This window comes from Neodiprion lecontei, chromosome 2, assembly GCF_021901455.1.
Source record: "Neodiprion lecontei isolate iyNeoLeco1 chromosome 2, iyNeoLeco1.1, whole genome shotgun sequence".
NCBI classification, from domain to species: Eukaryota; Metazoa; Arthropoda; class Insecta; order Hymenoptera; family Diprionidae; genus Neodiprion; species Neodiprion lecontei.
The window spans coordinates 2,890,825-2,917,505 of record NC_060261.1 but is presented as its reverse complement, the minus strand read 5'-3'; the positions used below and the strand labels follow the sequence as shown (position 1 = coordinate 2,917,505).

The 26,681-nt window shown below is 45.1% G+C and overlaps 2 protein-coding genes across 2 annotated transcripts; both read left to right on the top strand.

Moving 5' to 3' along the window:
• The first annotated feature begins 406 nt into the window (after positions 1-406).
• LOC107220159 lies at positions 407-1,468 on the top strand. Its single transcript, XM_015658627.2, has 3 exons — positions 407-603; positions 863-976; positions 1,258-1,468. The coding sequence occupies exons 1-3, from the start codon at positions 549-551 to the stop codon at positions 1,380-1,382; spliced, it is 294 nt and encodes a 97-aa protein (XP_015514113.1). The 5' UTR covers positions 407-548; the 3' UTR covers positions 1,383-1,468.
• An 8,523-nt stretch (positions 1,469-9,991) lies between these two features.
• LOC107220156 (BTB/POZ domain-containing protein kctd15-like) lies at positions 9,992-26,681 on the top strand. The gene is made up of 5 exons (XM_015658622.2): positions 9,992-10,550; positions 17,799-17,885; positions 18,025-18,228; positions 23,627-23,832; positions 24,300-26,681. Exons 2-5 carry the CDS (start codon positions 17,857-17,859, stop codon positions 24,767-24,769), a joined length of 909 nt encoding a protein of 302 aa, XP_015514108.1. The 5' UTR covers positions 9,992-10,550; positions 17,799-17,856; the 3' UTR covers positions 24,770-26,681.

Here is a 26,681-nt window from a genome sequence, read left to right as displayed (position 1 = left end):
CAACATTTATACATACATATGACGGTGGAATTTAATCTCACTGAGATCGGTGCTTGGAAGTTTATAAAAAAAAAAAAAAACAATCCTGCAACGCACGTATCGTGCTATGCAATTCTTATCGTCGACGTTGTCGAGACTCCGGAAATTTTCGCAATCTGCGTATAAAACGCCGGGGCATTCCCGACATATCGGGGATGAACAATAATTGTTTTTTTCAACCGTATTGCGCCAATTAGCGCGTGATCGAGACAATCTCTCGAAAGATATCGCTAATCGCGTTTCGTTCGCTCGTTCGCTCGTCCCCACGCAAAAACTTTCTTATTATCATACGTATAACGTACGCGCCCACGCTTCCAACATTGCGAATGTCTGACGTCCCCCTTTACAAATGTGTAAGTGGTTACGCAGAGATCATGGAAGCGTTAAAGCGCGTGCGTGTCGAACACCTTCCTTCGTATAATAGTAGCCGCACGGGAAAGTGCCGGCATTAATTCGTAAACAGTCAACGAACGATCGAGAAGAGTAACAACGCGACGAGGTTTGCCAAAATGCGATTCGTTTGTATTTTTCTATTCACCGTCACGGCGCTCGTCGATCTTCCAGGTGAGTCCGAACCTCCGTTTCGTTGCAACGATTTAATTTCTAATCGATTTCAAGTAAGATCCTAAAAACCCAAGCATTCTTTCGATAAAATTTCACTCTCGGTGTATCGGATAAAGCAGCAGTGTTTTCACACCGTGAACCGAATTCAATCCGCATCGCTTTCGTACCAAGATGAAATGATCGGTGACGAAATGATATAAATCGAACATCGGTAAGCAATTTTTATCGCCAATCCGTTTATCGCTCAACGATTTTTCAGGTAAATCTGCCGGCGAAACTTGCCCAATGGAAAACTGCATGTCGGCGAATCGTTGCGACACTCTTTGGAAAGGGGCTGAATGTCCGAACAAACAGGAAGTCTGCTGCAGCGTTGGTGAGTTATACATGGAGGGTTGAGGAGGACCATCTCCGTGTTTGGAAAGTGCCCGTAAACCAGAGAGAAATTAAAATGGGATTGCTGGAGCAAAAGTTCCACAAAGCTCCGATCAGATTGTTTCTCTTTGTTGGTTATAAGCGCCTTTCCGGTGACTCGTTGAACCAATTTTCCAGTTAAAAACCCCATACGAGATACTTATTCTTACCTCTACTCTCCGCAGTGAGTGATTAGGGTTCGTTACATAAAACCTTCCGACTTATTCGTCGGTACAATTTCAGTGAAGAGACATCAGGAGACATCCTGCCGGCATTACGGTGGCGAATGCCTCAACAATTGCAACCAAATCTTAAAACGTCCTGGTCCGTGTCCCGGCAACAAGGTATGCTGCGTCCTGGTCGACTGATCGATGGATCAGATAACGTGAATGGTGGACTGATCGTCGGTTGGATTGTGTTTTGAATAAATGAATTAAGAATACGAATGAGAAAATTTACCGCCTTATCCATCATTTAAAATCCTACAATCATTCCGCAACAACGTTTATATCGGTTTGGTCTTACAAAAATACACCGTGCTAAAGTTGGTTTAAGAAAAAAAAAAAAAAACTACGTGCATCTTCAAAATCACGAGTTACAGCTTGCTTTTATTTATCAAACCTAAAAACAAACTCCTGCGCGAAGATAAGTATACGGAAAAATCCATCCGAACCCAAACAATTGCCGACATCTATCGTTTTTAAATTTATTTTTAAAAACTTCTGCAATTGTCCCAACTCTAAAACAGTACCCTAAATTTTTTATTCAAGTGGTTGATTTTTGTTCGTTATTGTTGAGAGTGATTTTGAAAATAACGTTTTTCACAATGCTCAAAAAGTATATCTTCTCTTTTAAAGATTTCAAGATCGCCCTCCTGATGTACCGATTTTTTTCATTAGATTCAATTTTTTTTTTTTTTTTCATCTACTGAAACATTGTTCGAACATTTCCAAAAAATTCAACAAACTTCGATTTTTCACTCGGAACATTTTTAGACCGGTTTCATTGTGGAGCGATTTTTGTCTATACTTTTGACACATTCAACTTGTTTTATCAACTTCGTAATGAAACCAGTCTAGAAATGTTCTGTGTGAAAAATCTGTAAAAAATAGACGCATGGAGAATTTTTCATGAACTTTCAGACCGTTTAAGCAATGTTTTAGTTAATCAAAAAAATTAAAAAGTATTGCAAGAAATATATAAAAGCGAATCGGCGAATCGGAAAATTTGGAGAAGAAAATACAGTTTTAAAAATAATTCAACGTTGATGTTGTTGCGACTCCGGAAATATTCGCAATCCGCAGCTAAATTCCGGGACTTCCCCGATACATCGGTGATGAACAATCACTGTTTTCAACTGGCAAATTGAACGCGGACGATTGCGCGAATCATTGCAGCTTGATCGAATTGTAATTAAACATACAAATTACGCAGGTAACAAAGCGTGTGCGTGCGAACACCATTGTTTATACAATACTAGCCGCAACGAGTCAATAATCTGTAAGAAAAAAATCCGCCTCCATAACTGCGACACAACTAAAATCCTCCGACGATACTGTAACGCGTTTGATGTTCCTGGTCGTACAAAGTGGTTTAAAAAAACCGTAAGCAGCGTCAAGGTCGTCGATGTTTTTTGCCCCCACCTTTAACCGTTTATCAAATGATAAAAAAAACGTCTCGTCTCCCTGAAACATTTTTACGTAGGCAAGGAAATCCGTACGACAATTCGAAGGTCGTATTGAATTTTGCCGATCGTTCAATGGCGTTGCACGCGAATTCGTACGATACCCGGCGCGTTTCATCCGAGCTGAAGGAGACGGCTTCGGGGGTAGAACGAAACCGACTGTAAGAAAGAAAAGAAGGGTGCCGGGGGCGGTGGGGAAGGAAAACCGGCGAGTAACGAGGGAGACGAGGACAAGAACAGGGATGCCCGAGGCGCTGCAGGCAGACGCGAGTCGCAGTCGTTTCGTCCCCCGGAGGCGAGTTCTGAGCGAGGATGACGCCGCTCGCGGTGGCTTCAAGGATGGGGAAGTCGGGGTCGGGGTCACCTGGGGGCCCGTCGAGGCCGCCCGCCGGAGGTGGGGGTGGAGGTGGGGGGCGGAAACGGGCAGAGATAGCGGTGCGGCTTCGCGGCCAGCGCCTGCGGCGAAAATGAGACAATGCGCGGCCTGCCGCGCCGCCTCGGGCGAAGCTGCGGAAGGCGGCGGGTGTAAGAGGACCTCTCTTCGAGGCTGTAACGACGCCCGCCGGGCTCTCTGCCCCACGGCTGGCAACAGAACGGAGAAAATTATAAGCGCGAAATGAAATATTAATAATAAACAATATACCTATACCCTCCGAGAGAGAGAGAGAGAGGGAGGGAGAGGGAGACGCCGCATGTAATGCGCAGCTTGCAAGCATGTGAGACTGCAATCGTCGTCGAATGTATCGCACGTATATTACGCACGCTGAACTTCCGTGTAATTATTCTGCGATTTTTTGTTGGACGGTGAAATAACGCTAATCACGTTCCGGACGCAGTTACGCGGAATTAGGATATTGCGGTACGAAGTTTAGGGTCGATGCGATGTTTCGATCTGACCGATTTCGTAATGTTCGGTTATTTATTGTACTCGTATGTTAGTCGGAACTTTGGTACGAGTGCTTAATGCATTGCGTGTTGGTTCATTTTGTTTTATTCAAGAATTGGTTATTGTTATGTCGGAGGTGCGGATGGAATTGACTATGCAATGTTACTGCGGTGCACAACTTTCGATTGTTACGGCTTGCACAAGTGGTACCAAAGTACACGAGAATCGATACAACTACCCAAGCGTCTGTCAAATGTGGATTGAACCAGTTTCGCGGATTGGTGTACTAATTATAGAAATTAGGAATCAGATTTTCTGACCTATCCGTCTTCCCAGAATCTGCTTCAATACGGTAAATACTTAAAAACTTCCCGTTACAGTTTTCTGTTTTTTCACCGATGTAACGATGCCGAATCTGCAATAATATGCATACCGACAATCAATATCTAAAAAACGAATGGTAGAATCAATGCAACAATACAAATTGAAACATGCGTATGATAAAAAAGAGTGCGCGCTTGTCGGTGTAAAAATTACGTGTAATCTAATTTTCAACTTAGGCAAATTTATTTTATAACTATTACAAGTAATAATATGTTTTGTATTTAATTCCGCTTTAAGAGCACCTGGTCTATTTGAAGCAAAAAATATATTTCCTTTAGTTGCGAATTGATTGATCGACATTATTTTACAGCCGCTGGAATACTTTATGAAAAAAGAAACCACAATGTTTTCTGACAAGTCTAGTATTTTCGCTATCAATCTCGAAAAAATAGCAAATTTTTACATGGATTTCATTTGAACATTGAACAACTTTTGAAAGAGTAAAGTTATGAAGAAATTATGAGTGATCTTTTTTGTAGAGCATTGAATTTACGTACATCGCCTCGTTACTGATCTGCAAAATTCAAAGCAAACAAACAACATCATTATCGCGTATTAATTGAATGAAAAATGTAAGATTGCGTTCAGAAACCACTAAATATCAACGTTCAGGGATCAAATAATAACAGGCGTCACATTTCCTATTCCTGCAACTATTGTCCGTGTGTCTTTGGGGAGAGAAAAAAAAAATTAATAAATAAATAAAAAAGTCCATACGCGTCTGAATCACCGCCGCACGCGGAAGAAGAATACCGAAGATGATCTCGCGGTCCTTGGGTCTTTGCTGGATGTGCAGCGGTGGATGCATCGCGGTATGAATACGATGTGGGCACCAAACTACCGGAGGCAATTTCCTAATTGCAGTGAGCGAGAGGTTTCAGGTACGTGTACACGAAGACTCGGGGGCGGGAGCCGGAGGCGGGAGGAGAAGAAAGAAGAGACCGGGTCTCGGAGGGCAAGGATGGGAGAGGGGGGGGGGGGGGGGGGTTGGAAGGTGGAGGTAGAGCCGAACGCCCCCGCAACCGTAACCTAGCTCCAAGATCCTCGGAGCACGAGGCTCACGAAGAGCCGGAGGCCCTCCGCACTCTTTCCTCTTTTCATCTCGTCGCCGCGCCGAAGGTTGGTAGGGTGGGGGTGGGGGGAAGGGGGGAGGGGGAAAAAACGAACCCCCGATCACCGAGTTTCCTCTCACGGCTCGTCGCCGAGGAGGTGGTGTGCCTACGAACGGCGGGAGTATGCGAAGGCGGTGGAACACCTCCGACTGTTCGCGGATAATGGGGCCTTTGTTCGACGACACAGCCTCCGGCCGGTCAACGGACCTCGAGGATCTTGGGAATAATCGTGCGGTTTTGCTCTCCGCAGTGGACCCGATGATTTCCAGATCGTTGTCAGAGATGAAAACGCGGGATTCGTCATCGCGGTGAAAGAGATTCGGAACAGATTCGATGGGGCCGGGTTGAGGTTTCGAAGATGAAAAGTTGAGAAAGCGTCTGATTCCGAATTGTTTGGTGGAGAGACACTTTGAGTAGAGAAATCAAACTTTCGAGAAACAACAAGGTTTCGAATGGTTCGAAACCCTACGGCTCAAAGTTTCGATAGAGAAAGATTACAATTCGCGTAATTTACTCAACGAGTGGGTGGAAAAGATGAGAAAAACCGATGATCGGAATTACCAGGATCCCGAACGATGAAATATCGATACTCCAAAACGAGACCAGATCAAAGTGGTGAAATTTCATCGAGCTAGACATTCACAGACCTGAAAATCTTGGATCATTCGAAATTTCGATCTTTCAGATTGGCAAATTTTCTCATCTTCGCACTTTCGGAAGTTTGAGCGTCAAGTTTCCGACCATTCGAGAATTTTATGTTTCGTCAAAGTTTGCTTTCTTTGCTTTAAGTTTCGTCAGCAAAAAAAAATCGGAACTTGACGCTTTCGAAACTTCGACCTCGCCTCGATTTATTGACCTGGGGGGCCTTTTTCGACGGGTTCGTGTGTCTCGGAAAACTGAGGCACGAACGCTAATGAATTGTTTTGGTGAAAATTGGGAATTCGATACCGGGTATCCCCCTCCGGTCGACACCGGGTGGCGTCTCCACCGTAAACGAAACCAGATGCCCCACTGCCGCAAGGCCGAGGACGTCCTATTCTTCGAAGACAATTACACGAAGATCGATCAGGCTCTGGTCATCTTCGTAGGTACATACCTGAGTCTCAATTCGACGTATAGATTACAGTAGAGTGTGGGAGAAAAAAGAAAGGGAGAATTTTTTTACAAGATGCCGTGCAACGGATGTTGTTCGGCTTATCGTCTTGTCCAGTCGTCGTCAACTTGAGTTTCGGTGACAGCGCGATCGTAATGGTATGCCGAAATCACGCAGTATCATGTCTCGAGAGATACTCGAGAGTACCTATCCAACTTGATAAATCGGTTGATGAAATAGTTGCAATTAAAGGCGAACACGCAGGTTATAAATATACAAAACGCGATTCGGATCTGCTATCCAAGGTAATTGTCTTATATTTATATTTCAAGTTTCTTTTTTCGTTCCAATTTCCCTACCGAAGTTGGAACCGTGTAACTGGACCCATGCCTGCGGGCAGTACCGACGTCTCTTTCTCTCTCCGTCGCTCTCATTCGATTGTCGCTTATTTACAACTTCGTTTTTTCTCAACTTTAATAGGCGAAACGGGGGGTGGGGGGGGGGGGACTCTCGATTGCTGCAGGAAGAGGATAACGCTCGTTGTTGGTGGGCCACGGCGGCTAGTCTGATCCACGATTACGAATCGTTCTTGGCTCTCTCACGTGACCTCTGCGGCGGGTGGGTGTGTGCTTAACCTTTTTGATGGAAAGGGAGATCGAGCGAACGGGCGGTAAGAGGGGGGCGGAGACGGGAACGGGGGGCAACCTCGACGTCCGACGATCACCCACGCAACCCGGCATGTAAATTACCAGAGGCTGTGAATCATTTCGTAAACCGCGTTGTAGACTGTAGCTGTGGCCCAGGAGAGCCAGGCTGGGGCTGGGATACGAGGGAGGGGGGGGGAGGGGGAGGGAGCGATTCTGGGCCCGATCCTCCTCTGTCCTGCGGGCCCCATGGCGATCGGTACCGCGGCGCAGCTCGCGTCCGCTTACATAAGATGAAGACGAAGGAAGAGGAAGAGGAGGAATATTCCTTGAGAAAGGCTGCACGACGATGCTGATCGTCGCGGACGCTGATCCCCCGTAGATGGCCGTGGGACGCGCTTCGGGCCCCAACTCCCACCTATAAGGCTTATTAGGTATTTCAGGCTTCGGGAAGAATATGCAGGCCGCGAAGGAGAAGAACAATATGCATAAGGGGGCGGCGAGGGGTCGGGGGGAACCCCTTCGTCCCTTCTCTCCTCTAAATCTCCTTCCCGTTTCGTAGGATGAGAGGATCACGGTGTTCATCGCATCTCGCGTTCACACGAGACCGCTGCATATTCTATTTTTAGACACTCTAAAGTCGATCTACCGCCGCGTGACTAGCCAAATGGAGATCGTAAGCTCCCACCTCTTTCTACTAATCATCCGTCTGTCTTTATCTTGTCAGAGAGAAGCTCGGTTAGCAGGATTTAGCAAAACAAAATGTGTTGAACCGTTCGCGAAACGCTTCCGCCAATACCGCGAGCGTTGTCCCAAACGCGTCACTACGGTTTGCAGCGATGAATTTTCAAGGCTCGATTCTCGGTGCTCGGGCCCCTCAGCGAAGGGGAAATTGCACGTGGTCCACTCTTGCCATCGTTTTATTGCGCGTCGAGTAGCGTTCGGTGGTTTATAAGCGCCGGAGACGATCGAGCGTCGGAAATAAAATTCGAAGCGTGCGGATCGACGGTGGCCATCTTGATTTCCCAATAATCGATAGTTGAAAAATACACGCGACCGGACCCGACCTCGTCATTTCCGAGTATCAACGTCGTGCACTTCCTCGCAACAGTTCGCAAACAGGCGTGAAAGAACGCGACATCGACTCTGTGTGGTGCAGAAAAGGCGTCCAGGCGGACTCCGACGCGTTGTAGGTACAGCGATGCGAGGATGAGGTGGAGGTAAAAAGAGGATCGAAAAACGGAGGAGGGAGGGAGGGAGGGCGGCATTGTCTGATGATGAGGGTAGCCCGTGGTGCCGTGGAGGAAGGCGCGGAGAGGCGCGGAGGAAGACGACCGCGGCCTTACGCCTCGGGCGAAACACGACCCGTTTCAAAGACACGTAGAGGTATAGGGCCAGCGAGCGGAAGGGCGCGCCCTAAAATATGTGGACCCTCGGGCGACGCGGACTCCTCGTTACATCCCGACGGATGCCCCGAGGCGGCCCGATTTGTCCGTCCGTTCGTCTGTCCATCGGTCCGTCGCTCGTCCGGTTGACTCTGGAGCGCCGAGGTATGATACAAAAACACGAGGTTATTTTCTCTCTCGCGCACTCGTACAGTCATACCCCCGCCATTCGTCGACAGGGACTCGAGCCCCTGACCCTGGGGCAACGAGCGATACCATGCACGACGACCTTATCCTCGTCGGGCGGATAACTCGCCCACGTGGGTGACGAACCACGGCTGATCTCATCCTCGTGCATCTGTGCAGATGCGTCTACCGCAGGGTCCTTCCACGGAAATTCCGATCGTTGGAATCCACTATGTCCAGTGGTCCCGAAAATGTCCTCGAATTTGTTACGAATTTTTTACTGGACACCATGGAATCTCGGATATCTTCGGCAACTTCCAGCACCCTGTCAGGAGTGTTTCGTTTTGGTGCATTGACATTGCACGTGGTGGAATGTTAGGATTTGGCGATGAAACCGCATTCGGCGCAGCCTCGTTCGATCTTTTAACGTTTCTGTTCCGTTTCTTTGTTTGCTTTTTTCCTCTGTCATTGAAATTTGCATATTAACACCGACGGCGGATAATGGTGATGGGATATTGGCCGGGCAGTCGGCCGGGGCTCCATGCCCTACAGCTCTTATACTCGTTCGCGTCGGCGTTGGCGTTCGCGGACCGTTTCGTGCTGTTCGATTTGGTTCGGAAACGCCTTGGGCATCGAGGAATAACGTTGTTGGCCGTGGCTGCTTCGCCCTTGGGCTATTCCAATATAACTACAATATCCTGTAGAGGAATATCTCCGTGTAGTAGTGAACCTTGCGAAGGCGAGCCAGCCCGCGTTCCCTCAATATCAAACGCTGCGTGCAACAACACCCGGGAAGCAGCTCTGTGTTATATACATTTTTCGTTGACCACCGTGTCAAATCAATAAACTTACAAAAGGAATTCTCCCAAGACCATTTAACGCATCTCGGATCAACCTCTTTTCATCAAAATCCACCCATTCCGTCCAAGCACCAAAATAGCTACACAACACTGACATGTTTTCTCTCGGAGCAATAATTAGCGTTTCGGCGAAGTTCTAATTGAATCCTGTACAGTACATCGTTTAGCGCGTGAACGAATGTCAGAGTGTCATCTTCGACTCTAAACCAGTACCATAATCGAAACGAGAATAGTAAGTGAATTTTGTCGCACAAGTTATACCGCCTCGTGAAAAATTCGTTCCTACAGCAACGGTGCTTTATCCCAGATCACCAATCCTAAAAACTATCGTACGCATCGCCTGTCTATAAGTAGCGATCAGAAATGATCGAGACTACGAATACCTGTACCCGGTTTTGGCCGATCTCTGGCGACTCGAACCTGCGCCATAACGCAGTTTCGGATTAATTCTTCCGCGGTACCAAATCTTGATTTCGGCTTCATGGTCACCAACCCAATGTCCCTAGTTACACCCACTTCCACTTTTTTCCTGGATTCGTGAAGAGGTAAAACTGGATCAATCCGTGATTTTTGGAGTACCTTGAGACCCCGATGAAGGCACCGAGTGAAAATATCGCCGGATATCGAAATCGGCGTCGTCGTCGTCGGCGGCGGCGGCGGCGGCGGCGTCGCGACGCCAGCGTAGGATGATCGGTGGCCTGCGGTCCGTCTCGACGTCGCGAGCAGCGCAGTTCCCGCCCGGCTGTCGCGTCGTGCGCGTCGATGTGCTGCACCAGTCCGATATTAACGCGGGAAAACCAACCACGTGACAAGTGTGACGAGTATTATAGATATATAATATAATAATTAAGAGGAAGGTGGGCGTAGCTGATGCCTACGTGCCGATGACAGGAGGACCGTCGCCTCGTAGTCGCATTTTCCGCGCATATCGAGAATTTGACGACTGACTGCGTGTCTTTTCGCTTCTTCTTCTCCTTAATGTTTTTATTTTCATTTCTTAGTTTCTTTTTCATTTTCGTTATTCAATCTTCATTTCTTTTTTTCGCGTGTGAGTTGGTGCGATCTTTTACCTCTTATAATACACCCGACTATCTTGTGGTGACCAGTTGGCAAAGCAAAGGGGGATTTATTTGAAAATCGAAGAATACAAAGTGCTTCGAAAGTGCCTGATTATATCGCATTGGAATTTCGAATCTTTGATCGTCCACGGAATTTGGTCAAGTTGAAGAAAATCAAGGGAAAACAATTCGTCGTGGACAATCGGGGAGGAGCCGTCAACCTGGAGGCCACGTGTCCGAAACGGTGAGCATGACGCAGATATTTTCTCCAACATCCTCATGCGGGTGCATCATGCAATGCGGAGTCCCTTCAGCATGCCATTTCCGTATTAAAGCCCTTTGTATTCTTAATCCAAAAGTCTGTCAAAGCGACTGTCAGCCCACCGTTTTCAAATGTCAAAGCGACTATCAGCCCACCGTTTTCAAATTAATTTTAACCGCGCACATATTTGATCAATGAACGATTGTAACTTGTTGAACTTGTAAGCAACTGTTCAGATACGGGGTATTTTTTTTTTTTTTCTTACACATCTAATTCTTGTCAGTGGTTTGACTTGTTCGCTCGTATTATAACGTACGAGGAGAATAAAGTGCGGGGAATGGCGATCTGGTATGAAAAGATTTACGAGAATGAATCGTATGATAGGTATACAAATTGGTGCTGCGACCTGAGACCAATCAACACGCAAAGCGGGGCAATTAAAACCCAGAAGCTACCGAGCACGAGCGAAATTGCCATTAAACGTGATGTATGCACATACATATAAGTATAACATATAGGTATACTGTAGATACAGACAGCCGTGTCTGCGCGAAATCGGGAATTGATGCCATAGCTAGTCGATTACATACTCAACAGTTTTTAATCCAAACAAATCATTAAACTTTATCACTAATTAAGGTAAAAATTTTTAAAAAAAAGGATAAATTTATTCGATTTTCGCATCGGTTTAAATCCGATTAAACTGAAAAGTGAAATTTCGGTGCAGTTGAAACCTGACAGAGAACTCGAATTGTTAGTATACCTATACAGGTGTGGGTTGAGAACGTTTTCCGAGCATCTGACGCAGAGGGGCACCCCTCGTCACAATATTCCTCATCTTTTCCCTCATCTCGATCCTTTGCTCCTTCTCCCTGCGGTAAATATATAATATAAGGCGTGTTTCAATCGCGTATACTTTATACTACACCTATATATATATATATATATATATATATACATTTACACTGCACCTCGAGCTCACATCAGTGGCGTTTGGAAAGACTAGCGATGGTTGAGGATAACCCGGGGAGCCCTGAGGCCCTCCGAGGTTGAGGACACGGGGAGGAGGGTGAAAGGAGAGGAACCGGGACGCCCGGGGCATCGGGGGCCCCCGGGTGCAGACGCGCTTCTCGTTCCGTTCCCGTAATTAGAGCAGAAGCCCGGAGGGCGAGCCGCAGGCGTTCGCGTCAGTATAAGAGGCCCCGAACTTATTCGGGATCAGGGTGAGGGGTGGAGGGGGAGGGGGATGAACGGACGGAGAAAATATCCATATTTTTATACACGTATGTACGTGTGTGTGTACGGTATATTCCACGCCGACTTGGTAAACGGTTGACCCTTAATTTTTTTTTCATTTCACTAAGGATTTTTCCTACGTTAGTAAAATTTTGATATCGTCGTCAGACAATATAACGTATCGGCGTGTATAATTGCTTCGATGATATTGTAGTAACACAAGTATTTATAGAGGTCGATCTTGTTAATTACTTCAAGTGAGGTACGAATATACAGTACGAGTTATAGATTAGTGTCTTGTATACTCCCAGGAAAGTTTAGAGTTTCAGATTTTTTTCCGATGTGCAGATGGATTTTTGTGTTTTTGGAATGCTAGAGATTCTTGAATTATTCAGATCTTCAATGATTTAATATTGTTTTCGAACACCGGTGTTTCATCGCTGGATCGTATAATGGACGAAGTTTCGTCGAACCGTTGAGGAATAATGAAATTGGATGGTTTTGAAAATTGAAATCACTAATCTGACACTTGATATTTCGAATGTGATAGATTACGGAAAATGATTAATTCAGAATTGAGAAAAATATTTCAGATGAGTGTTGGTTCGAAGTTTGAAGACTATTGCTGAAACGTTATGAAAGATATGAAAATTGAGAAATTCGCATCTAGGTATAATATAATGTTAACAAAGTTCGATTGCTGCAAGAATCGTTGCAATCATGTACCGGTCTACTTGTAACAAGCTTCATCACTCACGAATCTCTGTAAGCGACTGCCTGTGTATAACCGGAAGTATCTGGCGTTTCTAAAATTTTCAAAAGTCTCGTATCGAGACACGTCAACTTGCATGTCATGATATATAATTACGTAACTGCATCAAAAATTGGACTTAATTCCGAATAACGAAAACTTTGGTATTGTATGCACGCAATTCCGTGATTACTGATTGAAAAAAATTTCGAATATTGCTATCTTCCTTACAACACTTTGCCGAATCTTTGCCGCTCTCAGAATGAAAGCCGGAATGATATTCCGAACGCAAGGTAATCTCCAACGAGTTTTCAAACACTTCTAGAACCGGGTGCAAAGTAGGTACGTATACGAAAGGTGTAACATGCGGTCCTCGGTCACGCAGCCTGTATCTCATACCCATGTGTAAGTATATGCGTAGCGTATCCGAAGTTTCCGTCTAGTTGGCAAGTAGGCGAGAGAGTATAACTGGTCAAATAGGCAGGCCACAGACGAAATGGAGCAAGACACGCATTGGCGCGTGTCGGGGGAGTGCCAGTGCAACCGCCCCGCTCAGCCCCCGGATCCATCGAAGTACGAGCGATACTGACCTCGGCGCGAATTGCACAAGATACGTGGGATTCTCTGATTATTACTCGATTTCGACAGCCAGATGTAAAGCGGCGCCTAAAGTCAAAAAACGAAGCCCTAAGAAAAAAGGATTTTGCTACTTATTACGTGCGGTAATAACAAGCCAGTGAAGGATTCAATATGGCCGCCGTTTACTCGCCTGCGATTTTGTTTCGGCCCTAAGATTATTTCCAGACCTCGGTGGCAATCGAGCGTTACTTCATGCCGAAGATAACGATGGCAAGAATAGTTTAACCGGTGATTTCACCATCGACGAAAGCCTAAAAACCGAGAATTCAGTTTGCGAAATTTGGACGCGGTATGTGCCTTCGCTTTTCTCAAGACGTGCGAATAATATTTTGCTGTGTTTCCCCACGTGCCGGTGAATAAAGAGACAGGTATTTTGTGTGTAGAAATTTTTATATAAATGTCGAATACTATCTAGGTTTCGCTTTCCTTAGTTCCCGTCGTCGCGCAAGAGTAAACCCGCGTCATGCCTGCTGCTGGATAATGAGCGACGTTTGATCGTTTGAAAGTTCATACTATACATAGCTGGCATATACACATTATACACAGAGCTATGCCACTGTAACTTCAGCTTGTAAGACTCTCGATTCGTCGGTTGTTCGAAGCAATAGAGCTGAGACGGTAAAAAAAAAATGTTGAAAACATAAGATATTGGATAAAATTGAAAATATCTATTTAACCTTACATTTCCTAATGGCAAAATTCAGCAAATCGTAACAACTTCTTCTCGGATCTCGTTTCATACATTCGGTACGAGGCTAAAATTGCAGCAGCATGTGAAAAATTAACGGTAGTGTAAGGAAAAAAACAGCCGCGACTAAAATCATTTCATCGCATCGTCGAGTTATCCCGAATAATGTAAGAGCGGGCGGTGAGTAGGTCGCGAAATTTTTGAAAGTATTCGTCGGACGGCGATCTTGGCTAAAAGGTAGGTTATAATAGAGGTCATATACAGCGACGATGGAAATCAAGAACTCGTCGCTCGTTGTGCGTGTAAACTGTAAGATGACGCAGCTGTGCGCATCTCCGAAATTTCCAGCACCCAGCGTCCGCGCGGTTTCGAATTCTCCGGTCGCCGCGCCAGTGCGCCGTTTTGCATACACACGCGACGCGCATAGATCAGCCGCTAGATCCCCACCGCTTTTTGACCGACCGGGGAGCGCGAGCCAAACCGGTCGGGCACGCGCTCCTCGCCACAGCCGCGCTATCGCCCCGTTCTATCGGAATGATAATCCCCATCTCCACTGCGCTGATGGCAGCCACCGAGAGCATTCACTCTGCGACAACCGCGCGGAGCGAACCATACGGTCAGATGGGTTTCAGGAATTTTTTGCTTCAAGTAATTCACGGCTGCCTGACGGATTGCCCATCCTTCAAACTCGTGCACAGAATTTCAAGATACGACTTAGAATTTCAGCACTTTCATGTAATTTCATACGACTTCGTATAGGATTTCAGAGATTTAATGGAATTAAATATGATTTCGGAAGATTCCGCAACATTGCATAAGATCTCAATTGGTGTACAAACATTTCAGAAATTTCTGAAATCACATGAAAGTGCTGAAATTCTAAGTGATCTATTGAAATTCTATTTGGATATCCATTGAAATTTTATGAAATGTTGTGGAATCTTCCGAAATCATATTTAATCCCATAAAAACTCTAAGATCCTATATAAAATCGTATTAATTTTCTTTGATACCCCTAAAATCTTATGAAATCCTGTAAGATAATTCAAAATCTTGCTGAATCCCCTGCAAATGCGGAATTCCGACTGAAACCTCTGAAATATTCTGAAATCATATGAATCATTTGGATTCTTCGAAATATTTGAAATCGTAAATCTTGAAAACTGCAAGTCTACACATAAACCGATGAGTGATTAGCCTCTGGAAACTGCACCCAACGCTGTAGGTTTTGGTGACTACTTCGTCCTTTGATAATCGATGATTAACGCTTTAATTCTTCAAGATTTCCAAGTGCAGGAAGACTGAAGGATCCGTTGATACAAAGAGAAAAAATAAAAAAGTAATACTGCAGCCTTGCGCTTTCTTTTTGCAATTCCTTGTATCCTCCGCATGCAGATTTCCATTTATATATTCCGTTAATTAGCACGAACGAGGCGAATCTGTCACTGATCTTCGATCCGCATTTGCGGCGATGATAATAACGATAATAACGCACATCAGCCGCTGCTTAAGAAGAAGCTGGCGGACGGTTATTATAACGGAAGCTGATATCTAATTAGCGGTTTTCTCAAGTTCGTAATTAACGGTGCAGCTTCTCCGTCTCTGCGGCAGTGACGAGACGGAAAAATTCCGAGCATATATACATAATACCCGATGATATTCGTATACTCGGACCGTCAATCTTACCTCATAGCGCCAACGCGAGTTCTTGCACATGCGGCTACTTACGCCTCACAACCTCGGACATATTTTTCGCGGGAATCGAGTGAAACGGAGAAGTAAAAGGCGGCGCATGCACGCGGCATTGTACGTTATATATTTTTGAATTTGCATCTGGATTGGCGCGGCAGAGGCGGCCGGGCAAAAGCGAGCTCCTCCGGCCCTCGAGGGCCGAGGTATATGCAAGATTATAATACTGCAGGTATGCGTGCGTCGAGGTGATAGGATGCGGAGTATCCGACGCCCCGTGAGTCCGAGAGAGACGCTCGCCCCCGGCGATCCACTCGCCCTCATCCCATGCCTGCAATGGGCCCGGCTCTTTGCACGATCCTACGGCGTTTTACGGACCGCAACCCCCCGCCCCCATCCGGCATCCCTCGCGATACGAGTCCTCGTCAAGACGAAGCTGTCCGCATTCCAGGGACGAATCGGGACCAAAAATTATTCATTTCTTTCGGTGATTCCCCGGTGTCTTCGGAAGCAGATGAGAACCTGAAGGACCCAGCGGAAACGGTCTTACAGGAGTTGGTTGGAAAGGACCCCGCGAAATCGTTATGGGAATTGGCTGGATTTTTAGTATCTTATAGTATATACATATTCTCACGATGAAAAATTCTCGTGGGCACAAGTCCGAATAAGAAAGGTGTACAGGTTTTTTGATATCTATGGATTTCGGGATTTTTGTGAATTGTAAAGCTTCGAGGGGACGCGAAATCAAACAAATCACTCAAAAAACTGCACGGTCGATTCTCAAAGATAGGCAGGAAGCTGTGATCGATTCCATCGACGCGTTGATTCCATCCACGAACTCGCTGGTTTACCGGAAGGAAGTGCAACGTCGGATTTCGCATGAAGAACGAGACCCTCCGACTCTTGCAACAATCGACTTGTCCTGTTTTTCACGCGTCTGCGGAGTCTCTGCGAATCGACTGTGCACTTTTTGAGTGATATGTTTGATTTCGAGTCCCCCTTGAAGCCTTGTAATTCGTAAAAATCCCGTAATCCATAGATATCAAAAAATCCATCCACCCCCATTCCAAAGCCTGTATCTCGGAAACTGGTGATTTTCGGGACTTGTGTCCATGAAAACTTTTCTGATCAGGACTATATGTACTATACTACATACTAGAAACCCAGCTATTTTCACTGGGAGCGAATTTCCATAAAAAATCAGAACCAAATCCAGGTTCCATTTCAACTCAAAATCTATGAGAACCGTTGCAATTTCCCGACAAATTGTACGTCCCAAGAAATCGAGACTAAGATAAATTAGTTATCATTATATCAAAGATTGTAATTCGCCCCTGGCAAGAAATTTCAACAGCGATTCCTTCACAAACGGAAATGTAATGTGTATAAATACAGCTGACGAACATCTGATGGCTACAGTAGGTACACTGTATCATTTCAAGGCGCCGCTAGCCTACTTAATTGCCTTATTAATACATATGAAAATCACACAGATCCACGACCCCCTGAAATTAATCGTATGATTATAAATGGCTGTGAACGATCGCAATGGGGGTGGGGGGGGCTAATAGGGGTAGAAATATGAGAAACAACAGCATGCAACAATGGGGTAAAACGGAGTGAATCGTTTCTCCGTAAATTTGCACGATCGTTTGAATGGACGGGGGTCGGTACGGGTAGGGGGCTAATTAAGTGGCGACGATATAATCGCGGAGCGAAAGTCAGCGCATGGAGTGCATGAACTTGCATTTGCGGTAATTAAACCGAGAACCAGCCGGGCTGCTGTCGGCGTAGGTCGGTCGGAGGCAATTCACCGTAATTAGCGCCTGTGCCCTGGCTCCCACTATCCTGATTACTTGCGCGTGCCAGGATCCCGTTTCGCTACCCACTTCCTCCCGAGAACGGTGATCTGCCCACATAGCTTCTGTACAAAACGTTGCCCCGTTTCGTTTGGCAGCCGGTCTGAATGGCGCTTGGAAGCTTAACGAGGCTGCTTCTTTCTTCAGCTTATATCCCACCCGCCTTCTCCGGCTACTTTCCCTTTCGCAAATTTCAATCGATATAATCGTTGAGCCAATACCCGTGTTCTGCAATTAACCGCAAGTCTACGCATAAAATCAATCGTCCTGGTTTACTTTGTGCTTTTTTTCATATCATCGCTTCTTACCTCTGTTTCGATACAAACCGCAATGCATTTCGTAACTCCCGGGCTTTCTCTATATTTCAGACGGAAATGTGAGGCCGACGGGAAGGAGACCAAGACGGAGCTGGCAGCGCAGCGCAATATGTTCCCCAGCGCTCAAATAAAAATGAGGTAATTTACCACTGAACTAGGTATATATATATATATATACATATACAGATGAAAATAGAAAAGAGAACACTTTTATTCATCTATCGTACAATTTCTCAACTTTTTATATTTTCACTGCACTCCTCGACGGAATTTACAGATTGCTATCGCCAAGCAGTTCGCCAGCAACGTCGCCAACGATGTCGAACTCCTCTTCGCCCACTCCTCCGACCCCCGCGGCCCCCGCCTATAACCAAAAAATGACGGGGATCCCCTGCGTCGCTGCAGCCTCGAGGTACACGGCCCCTGTCCACATTGACGTTGGCGGAACGATTTATACCTCATCCCTCGAAACCCTGACCAAGTGAGTATAAGTTTCATTTATATATGCATAGGCTTGATTCGGATCTTCGACGAAGACTCCTTTTGTCCATTCCGTGAAGGCGTGATCGATAAACGTCGGTAATTCCACGGTGAAGTTGAATGAAATGTGAAGAAAGGACCCCGCAGAATCCTGATGGAAATTGACTCCCGGTTGAATTGGCTGGATTTTCAGTATGTGGTATAGTACATACACTCCCGATGCGAAAAGTTCTCATGGACACAAGTCCCAAAAATCACTAGTTTCTGAGATACAGACTTCGGAAGGGAGGTGGATGGATGTTTTGATATCTATGGATTACGCGATTCTTGCGAATTACACAGCTTCGAGGGGGACTCGAAATCAAATATATCACTCAAAAAGTGCACAGCCGATTCGCAGAGACTCCGCAGACGAGTGAAAAACAGGACAAGTCGATTGTTGCAAGAGTCGGACGGTCTCGTTCTTCGTGAGAAATCCGACGTTGCATCTCCTTCCGGTAAACCAGCGAGTTCGTGGATGGAATCAACGCGTCGATGGAATCGATCACAGCTTCCTGTCTATCTTTGAGAATCGACCGAAAAAAAATGTCAAGCTTGTCAGATTAAACGTTTGACTGCGCATGCGCAAGCTTTGTCATCACTTCATGCAGGCTGGCCAACCCAAGTTTCAGTACAAATTTTTTTCGTTCGAGCAGACCTCAAACAGCTGATGTAGCTATTAAATAAGGATTGAAAAACTTGTACCGTGGACTTTGACTAACGAGATTACTTAAATTGCGTACCGTTTCAAGAAAGTTGAAACTCTCCTGCCTTGCAGACGAAAATATAACGGGCTGCAAGATCTCGCCGACCAATGGAGCTGAACTATTTCGCGCATGCGCAGCACGTCAATCATCGGCCTGCGAAGTTTCACCGTTTCCATTCGGCGCACATGTAGCCTGTACGTTTATGATATAATCTCATGGTGCGGCCGCGGCGTGTACAGCTTAGCTTTCGACAAAACAATAAGGTCGAGAGAGCCTGTAACGAGGGAGGAAGGCGCAACGGAGCGTGTCGAGAGCAGACCGATTTCCGCGGCCCTAGATCTTTTTAAGCGTCACATAAGCGATACTTGGTACAGCGGTTGCCTATCGCCTCCAGTTCCTGCTCCATCATCTCATCTAACCACCTCCACCATCTTATTCTTATTCTTCTTCTCCTTTCGAGAAGAACGATAGGCGTTCTACAAACGCGGTGAACCGCGGCCGGTGCCTCAACACGCTGATTTCTGATCCCATAAGCCGCTCTCGATTCGCTTCAAACGATCGCTAATCGCGTCCGGTTTATTTCAAAACACGTACAGCTGCCCCACGTCTCTTGTGTGTGTGTGTGTGTGTGTGTGTGTGTGTGTGTGTCGGTGCTGAGCTCTCTGCATCTGCATGCGAGGCTGACAGATTCAGTAGGTGAGTTGGACGCCGCCGCTGCCTGCATCACTCTGCTACTTTCCGTTACAGCTGACCGATGTCTAATCGGGAGAAAAAAATCAACCGCTGCACTGCAATCGCGAATCTCGTCGGTTATACCTTTAACATAGAAATAATTATTTCCCCGCGTTAAGGAGGTCGTGCCGAATCGGAAATTACACTTACGATTCAACATAGATTTCGCAGAAGCTACCAGCGCTCTACAGCAGGGAAATTTCTTTATAAAATTCGATGCCGTTTTCACAGAGACTGTCGTTAAACCGGGAAACTATGAACGTTTTTCTCTGCCCTTCGAACCGTTTTTTAAACTGTTTTTTACGCAATTTTTTCCACAGTGGCAAGATAAAGAAACCATATGTTCAGTTTGCAATATTTAGTCTCAACTTGGTCGGTTCTCAGAAGCTAGATTAGAGACCTGAAACACAGGTACCAGAATTATTTTAAAGATTTCAACTTATACGGTATTATATCACAGGGCGCGGATAAATAAATCGAGCCCGAAATTTGCCGCTACAAACTCGTTTGTGGGATTGCTGAAATGCCGGAGGCTTGATGAGTCTGGGACTAAAGAGAACACTCGATTGAATCGAGTCGGTTTGTTCTATTCAATCCTGATCCAAACTTGTATACGTAATTTGTTTCTTCGGCAGAATAACACAGGCCTGCGAAATATAACTTTCAATTTCCCCTGAAAATAATAATGCTTTTTTTTAGGTATTTAGTTATGTTGAATTATAATATAGTGCTAGTTTGTTTACAGCACATCGAGATTTATTTTCATGTAAGTTATGTATATTTACAAACATTTTAACAATATTTGTGAAAAAATAAAATATAATGAACGTTTAGTTATGAAATGAACAACATTGCAACGTGCAACATGAAAAATTTGGAAAAACCGCCCATATGTATTGTTTTAAGGTTTCAACAATATTCCAGCTTTCAAACTGATAAAATGATCACACTTACGCATGAATAAAAGAATTATAATGATTTGTAACCAAAAATTTTTGAAGGTATACAACAAACTCGTAACATTTCGATGAGTAAGTTGAAATTTATCAGATTCCTTGAAATTTGATTATACAAGGATTTACCTATGATAATAGATACTGATATTACATGATTGTACAATATATTAATGACACATTCTCTCTATTTAACAAATTATAAGACGTGTATTTTCTTTTCCAAGTTGGAGGGAGTGGGTGGGCAGTAAACCCCCCGCGAGAATAATCTCAGACTTTATTCCCTTGTTACATAATGTATCTATCTTCTGAAAAAACTGACGTAACAGAATTTTTTAAATATTTCTTGTCATAGATTCGTACCTAATAGCTACGGAAATTACTGCTCGGTTTTATAAGAAGAAAACTATCGCAGGTCTGTGTAATCCATCAGGTACATGAATAGGCAGGTTAAAATAGCGATAAAACATCCTTGACTTATGGTATCAGGACAGCAGCTCTGAGAGACTCAGCTCGTCCTTAACCTACGTACCAACCAACCAACCCCAAAATCCGCTGCCGATGGTAGATCTGCGGCATTAATGTATATGTATAAATGGATATTATAACGCTGCATACGAACGAAGGCAATAATACGAGAATGATGTGAGCCGATCGTTTAACATTTTCCCATAGCAAGCGAGCCGGCGAAACGAAGGAAAAGGAAGAAGGGACGACCGGAGAACCGAGAAGAGGATCTGACCCCGCCGCTCGGGGATCCCCGGCGGTCATCACGCCGCCGCCCCCCGGACGCGATTCCTCCACCCCCTCTTGCCCGGCGGGCCGATGCACAGGCCCCCCACCCTTCTCACGGTGTCCCTTCCCCCGGTCCCTCGTTCCGTTCCGTTCCGTCCCGTTCCGTTTCGTTCCGTTTCGTTTCGTTTCGTTTCAACATTTTTTACCTGACTTATGTACAACAGAGGGACCGGGCGCAACGCGGAGCCCAGGGCCTCTCTCTCTCTCTCTCTCTTTCTCTCCTTTTCCCTCTTTATCTCCGACTCAGTGCAGGGCCCTGTGACCCACCCCCCCCCCCCCCCTCGACCCCCTCGGCCCCCGGGGCTTGCGGGCGTTATTACGCGTTATCGCGAGGATGCTATGGGAACGCGCCTCGGGCGGCCGGGTATTCCTCGTTGTGCCATAACGTACATACCTACCTACCTACCTACCTACCTCCGCGATTATACCTATATAGGTATGTGCCCGCATACCTGTACCTCTATACCTACTAACCATGCCGAAGAATAATGAGTTTTGTTTTCCTCCGCTCCGCAGGCTTTGCTTATAATATAATACCTATAACGCAAACTTGCCGGTAAGCAAAAATGATACTGCGCGCAAAGTCACGGGGGTGTGAAAACCGATACACAAGGGTGTTTTTTTACGGGTAACACGAGTTCGCTTTTCCCTGTTTATTTACAATATTTAATCATTATTCAAGAAGGTTTTGTTTCAACTTGTTCCGTTAAATTCTGAGGCCAGTCTCGGGATTCTGAAAGCTTATAGGTTATGATACACTAGTCTCAACTTTCATGCGATAGAGGTTTTAAGGTGATCCAAATGCTTTTATACATCCATATATGGCTGCGTTATTACTGCACCTAAGTGTATGCGAATAATCGTATAACCGGAGCAAAATCTAGCGCGGCCTTAATATTATACATTATTTATACCATTTTTATTGCTTCCGCTGTAAACCGGATGAATGGAAGGTCCTGCATACTTCCGGTCGCGATGTCTCTCAGGTAATTAAACGCGGAGGTGCCGTTTCGTATTCCTCATTTTACACCTCCTCAACTTTCACGCTTGTATCATGGTGAAATCTACAAAATTTTGCACACATTTTTATACCAAACACCACATCTATATACTGACTATGGGATCTTTCTCGCTCGACTTATTTTTTATCAACGTATGTGACAAAACTTGTGATAATTTTGAAATCACGATCTAATATCGGTGCCGTAGGTTCATCTCCTGAAATCTGTCTAATAATAACGAGAATCGTGTGATTCTAGGAGAAAGACAATTCACGAATCAGGCAACGAACGTCGTTAGATCCACATCATAATTTCAGTTCGAAGAGCTCGGATCTTCGATTGAACGGTTATAAAATTTTCGGAGAAGCAGCAGCTGCAGTCACAGCGTCGTCGGAATAGGTGTAGGTATAAGGTATACCTGTAGGAATGTGTAAGCGTCGACACGACGACGCCAAGGGCGTGTGTAAGCGAACGGAGACTTCTGGAGCAGCTTGAAGCGACTTTTGAACAACTTCGAGGGCAAGTGAACAGGTGGAGTTGATTGTCCGTCGGTCCACCTGCCGCTGATCGCTAAACTTTAGGACTCACTCCGAACCACCGCACCTTCATATTATAATAATTACCTTATAAAAGGCTCACTTGGAATAGCTACAGGTATACGGAGTATATCATGCATGCACAAGAACCACGCTGCTTTCGCATCCTTTCTCGATTCGTCTTCAAATATTCTGTGGCTGTACGATTTGTGTTTTTCTAACTGATGGCACTCGATGAAATCCGAGGGATTAATCACTCGTGAAATCTGGTGTACACTTTGCTGGAAATCTTGTGAAATCCCTTGAAATCTTCTAAAATCCTTTGAAATCCTTTCAAATCTTTGTAATCTTGAATTAGGTGTACATCAAATCGATAAATGATCAACCCCTCGATAGAATCCGAACAAAACTACGATTGTAGGAAGCAGATGGCGAAAAAATCGAAGTCGTGAGTCCCATGAGGTACAAAACTATAACACGTTGTAACACATGTCACAATTCTGTTTCTGAAGGGCCGTTCTACAAGACAATGGTTCGGGGTTTATTTCTCCTGGTTCAAATATCTTGGCGCCAAAAATACTCTATTATACGCCTCATTACTGTTACATTATACTCATAGAGAATTTTCTTTCGCAGGTACCCAGAATCGAGATTGGCAAAGCTGTTCAACGGTAGTATACCGATTGTCTTAGACTCGCTTAAGCAACACTACTTCATAGACCGAGACGGTGGGATGTTCAGGCACATTTTAAACTTCATGAGAAATTCCCGTCTGCTCATACCCGAGAACTTTGCAGACCTGGATCTACTCCTGGAAGAGGCACGGTACTTCGAGATTGCACGTGAGAATCCCAATCTTTCATTATACGTTTACATACAGTATATTTCCTAATAAATGCCACGGTATGTCGGGCTGCCTACCACTGAGAGGAACGAGTATCGGTAAAACAGACCTGCCGAGTCACTTAAACTTGACTCCGGAACACGATAGCTAAACGCTTTAGCATAGGTTGTAAACAACGAAACAACTGCTCGGCCAAATCCGCACAACTTTTCAATATCGGCAGTTTCAGCTCACTTGCGAGAACACTAAACGTACTACCTACCGATAACTCGGTAGGTCTACCTTACCGATATTTGTTCCCCTCAGTGGTGGGCAACCCAACATACTGCGGCGTTCACTTGAAAACACCCAACACCCTGTACGTATATGATAAAGTGCACAAGTTAATTTCGCGAATGATTCCCAACTCAGGTAGCCCTGCAAGATTATCCCCCAGCCGACTGACCGATTCTATAAATGTTTCAGCAATGTGCCGGCAGCTCGACCAGATGAAGAAGGAGCGCATAAAAAACGGTGGAACGGGCTCTTCGCCGAGCCCGACGCCGACACAGCCCAACTGTGGTAGCGGGGGAGGACCGCAGGGGTTCAGAGACTCGGAGAAGCGAGGAAGCGACTCCTACGAGTGCGTGGCGCTCCACGTCAGCCCGGACCTGGGTGAGCGGGTGATGCTGTCGGGGGGTCGAGCACTCCTCGACGAGGTCTTTCCGGAGACGACCCAAGCGGTGATAGACGCGCGTTCAGGAGTCGCTTGGCACCAGCAGGACGCACGGCACGTGATCCGATTCCCCCTGAACGGCTACTGCAAGCTAAACTCGGTGCAGGCGATAACAAGGCTGTTGAACGCGGGGTTCCGGGTCGTCGCTAGCAACGGAGGCGGCGTCGAGGGTCAGCAGTTCTCCGAATATCTCTTCGTCCGGCAGTCGGTGAACACCTGACAAATGTCCTCGCCACCCGCGAGCCGCTGCAAATCGGCAGATTCGCAAAACCGATAGCCGAGCCCTGCGGCACCGCGAAACGCGGGTTGCCGTCCGCCAGGCGCGAGTCCATTACGCATCTCGCTGTTAGGCATGCGCTGCTTATTCTCCGCGGCGAATAATTGCGCTCTCTAGCGCAACGGTACCGTGTTATTTTCTTCGACTGTAAGTCGCACAGTACCACCAGCTATTTGGATTGCGCAACTCGGTACAGCCACGGCGCAAGTATACAACGCACCGCAATTAGGCGATAAAATACATTTTTACCTCCCGTTGAAAGCTGTGCAGGGATGTTTCATTGCGCGCGGTCTCGTCTAACGCGGCTCACTTTACTGTGAGAAGTGAAAATCATTTTCTCGTTTGCTCTGGGAAACTGTGGATATATAAGTATCGGCTGTACGCTAGACTAGTTTCGTTTATTTATTTATTGTAATAGTTATTACGCACGATAGAACGATCGATGATGAGAGTATTTTGCATAAGTATTGTATGTTTCATAGGGATTTTGTTATTCATGTCTTCAAATTTTAGGTGTCATGATTCATTTTTACACCCTCATCTATGATGCATTTTTATACTCGGTGTAAGATCTTCAATCGATACCATTGTCATTCGCCTTTGAAGTTTTTCGTGATGCAGATATGATACGCTTTTCCCAAGCTATAGGGAATACTTGTGACAACCGAATTGCATCAATTTTTGCAAACAAATACCATGATCTCCGCGGGTTGAAATGAAAAGACTGTGGATACGGTATACGGTGATAAATTATTGTTTGAAACCATCATCTGTAATTCTGTACTCATTATTGTTATTATCAGTTAGTTTTACAACCACGATCGAGGATTTACAGGTACTATGTTCAATTTCTTTTTTTCATTTCTTCATTTTTATGTATTTATGATAATTTACACTTCATATTATATATCGCATATTTGTATTTAAATAATGCTATCAGAGAACGAAATACAAGATAAGCAAGAAAAACAAAATTTTATTGTACATATTATAATTGTGCACTTGTATATTATACATTCTAAGCATTGTTCTAAACGTACTTATAATTTTACTATAGATAATAAACTATAATGATTATTATTATTATTGACATTATTATAACAACGAAATATGAAACGTTGATCTCATTGATAAAATTACTATTATTACTGTTCCATATCTTCGTTAATAACCCTGGGAATGCATTTATAACCTCTGCTGTTCTTGCATACATTACAGTTCTGCAAATAAGAATTTGAATCGTAGCAGCACGGTTTATCTAACCACGAAAATTCGTATCTCTACAATTCGATCTTGAATAACTTGCTGAAAGAACCGCACAAAATACCGTTCGAACGGTATAAAAAATGTAACTATATTCAGTCGATCAAGCCTATTTTCAACGGTTAACCGAAGCATAGAGATGAATTTGCTGAAAGCTTTAAAATTCGGTTCATCGGATATTATTGTATAATGCAGTATATTATAATACAAATTCTTCGCTCTCCCTCTGTCTAAAATCCCTTTTGATGCAGATTGTAATCGTTGAAGTAAGCTTAATTGCTATTTGAGTTAACGGGAAAACAAGTTTCGAGGTTTGTTTGCGAGCGTTATATTAAACCGCTCTTCAAATTGGACTCAAAGCCGATATATTCGGGAAAACCGTTGGTGTCTTGATTTGTCATTAAATTATTCCGTGCAATCGATACTAAAAAAAACCGGTACCTACTACCGGCAATGGAACTGAAATCGAGCCACTTGCTCGATTCTGTCAACGCAACAACGAAACCTCTCGCTTCGCACGGTGGATGAAAGGAGCATAAAAATATTAACAAAGGGCATGTTGGAGCAAGGAGAGACTCGATTAGGCGAAGGA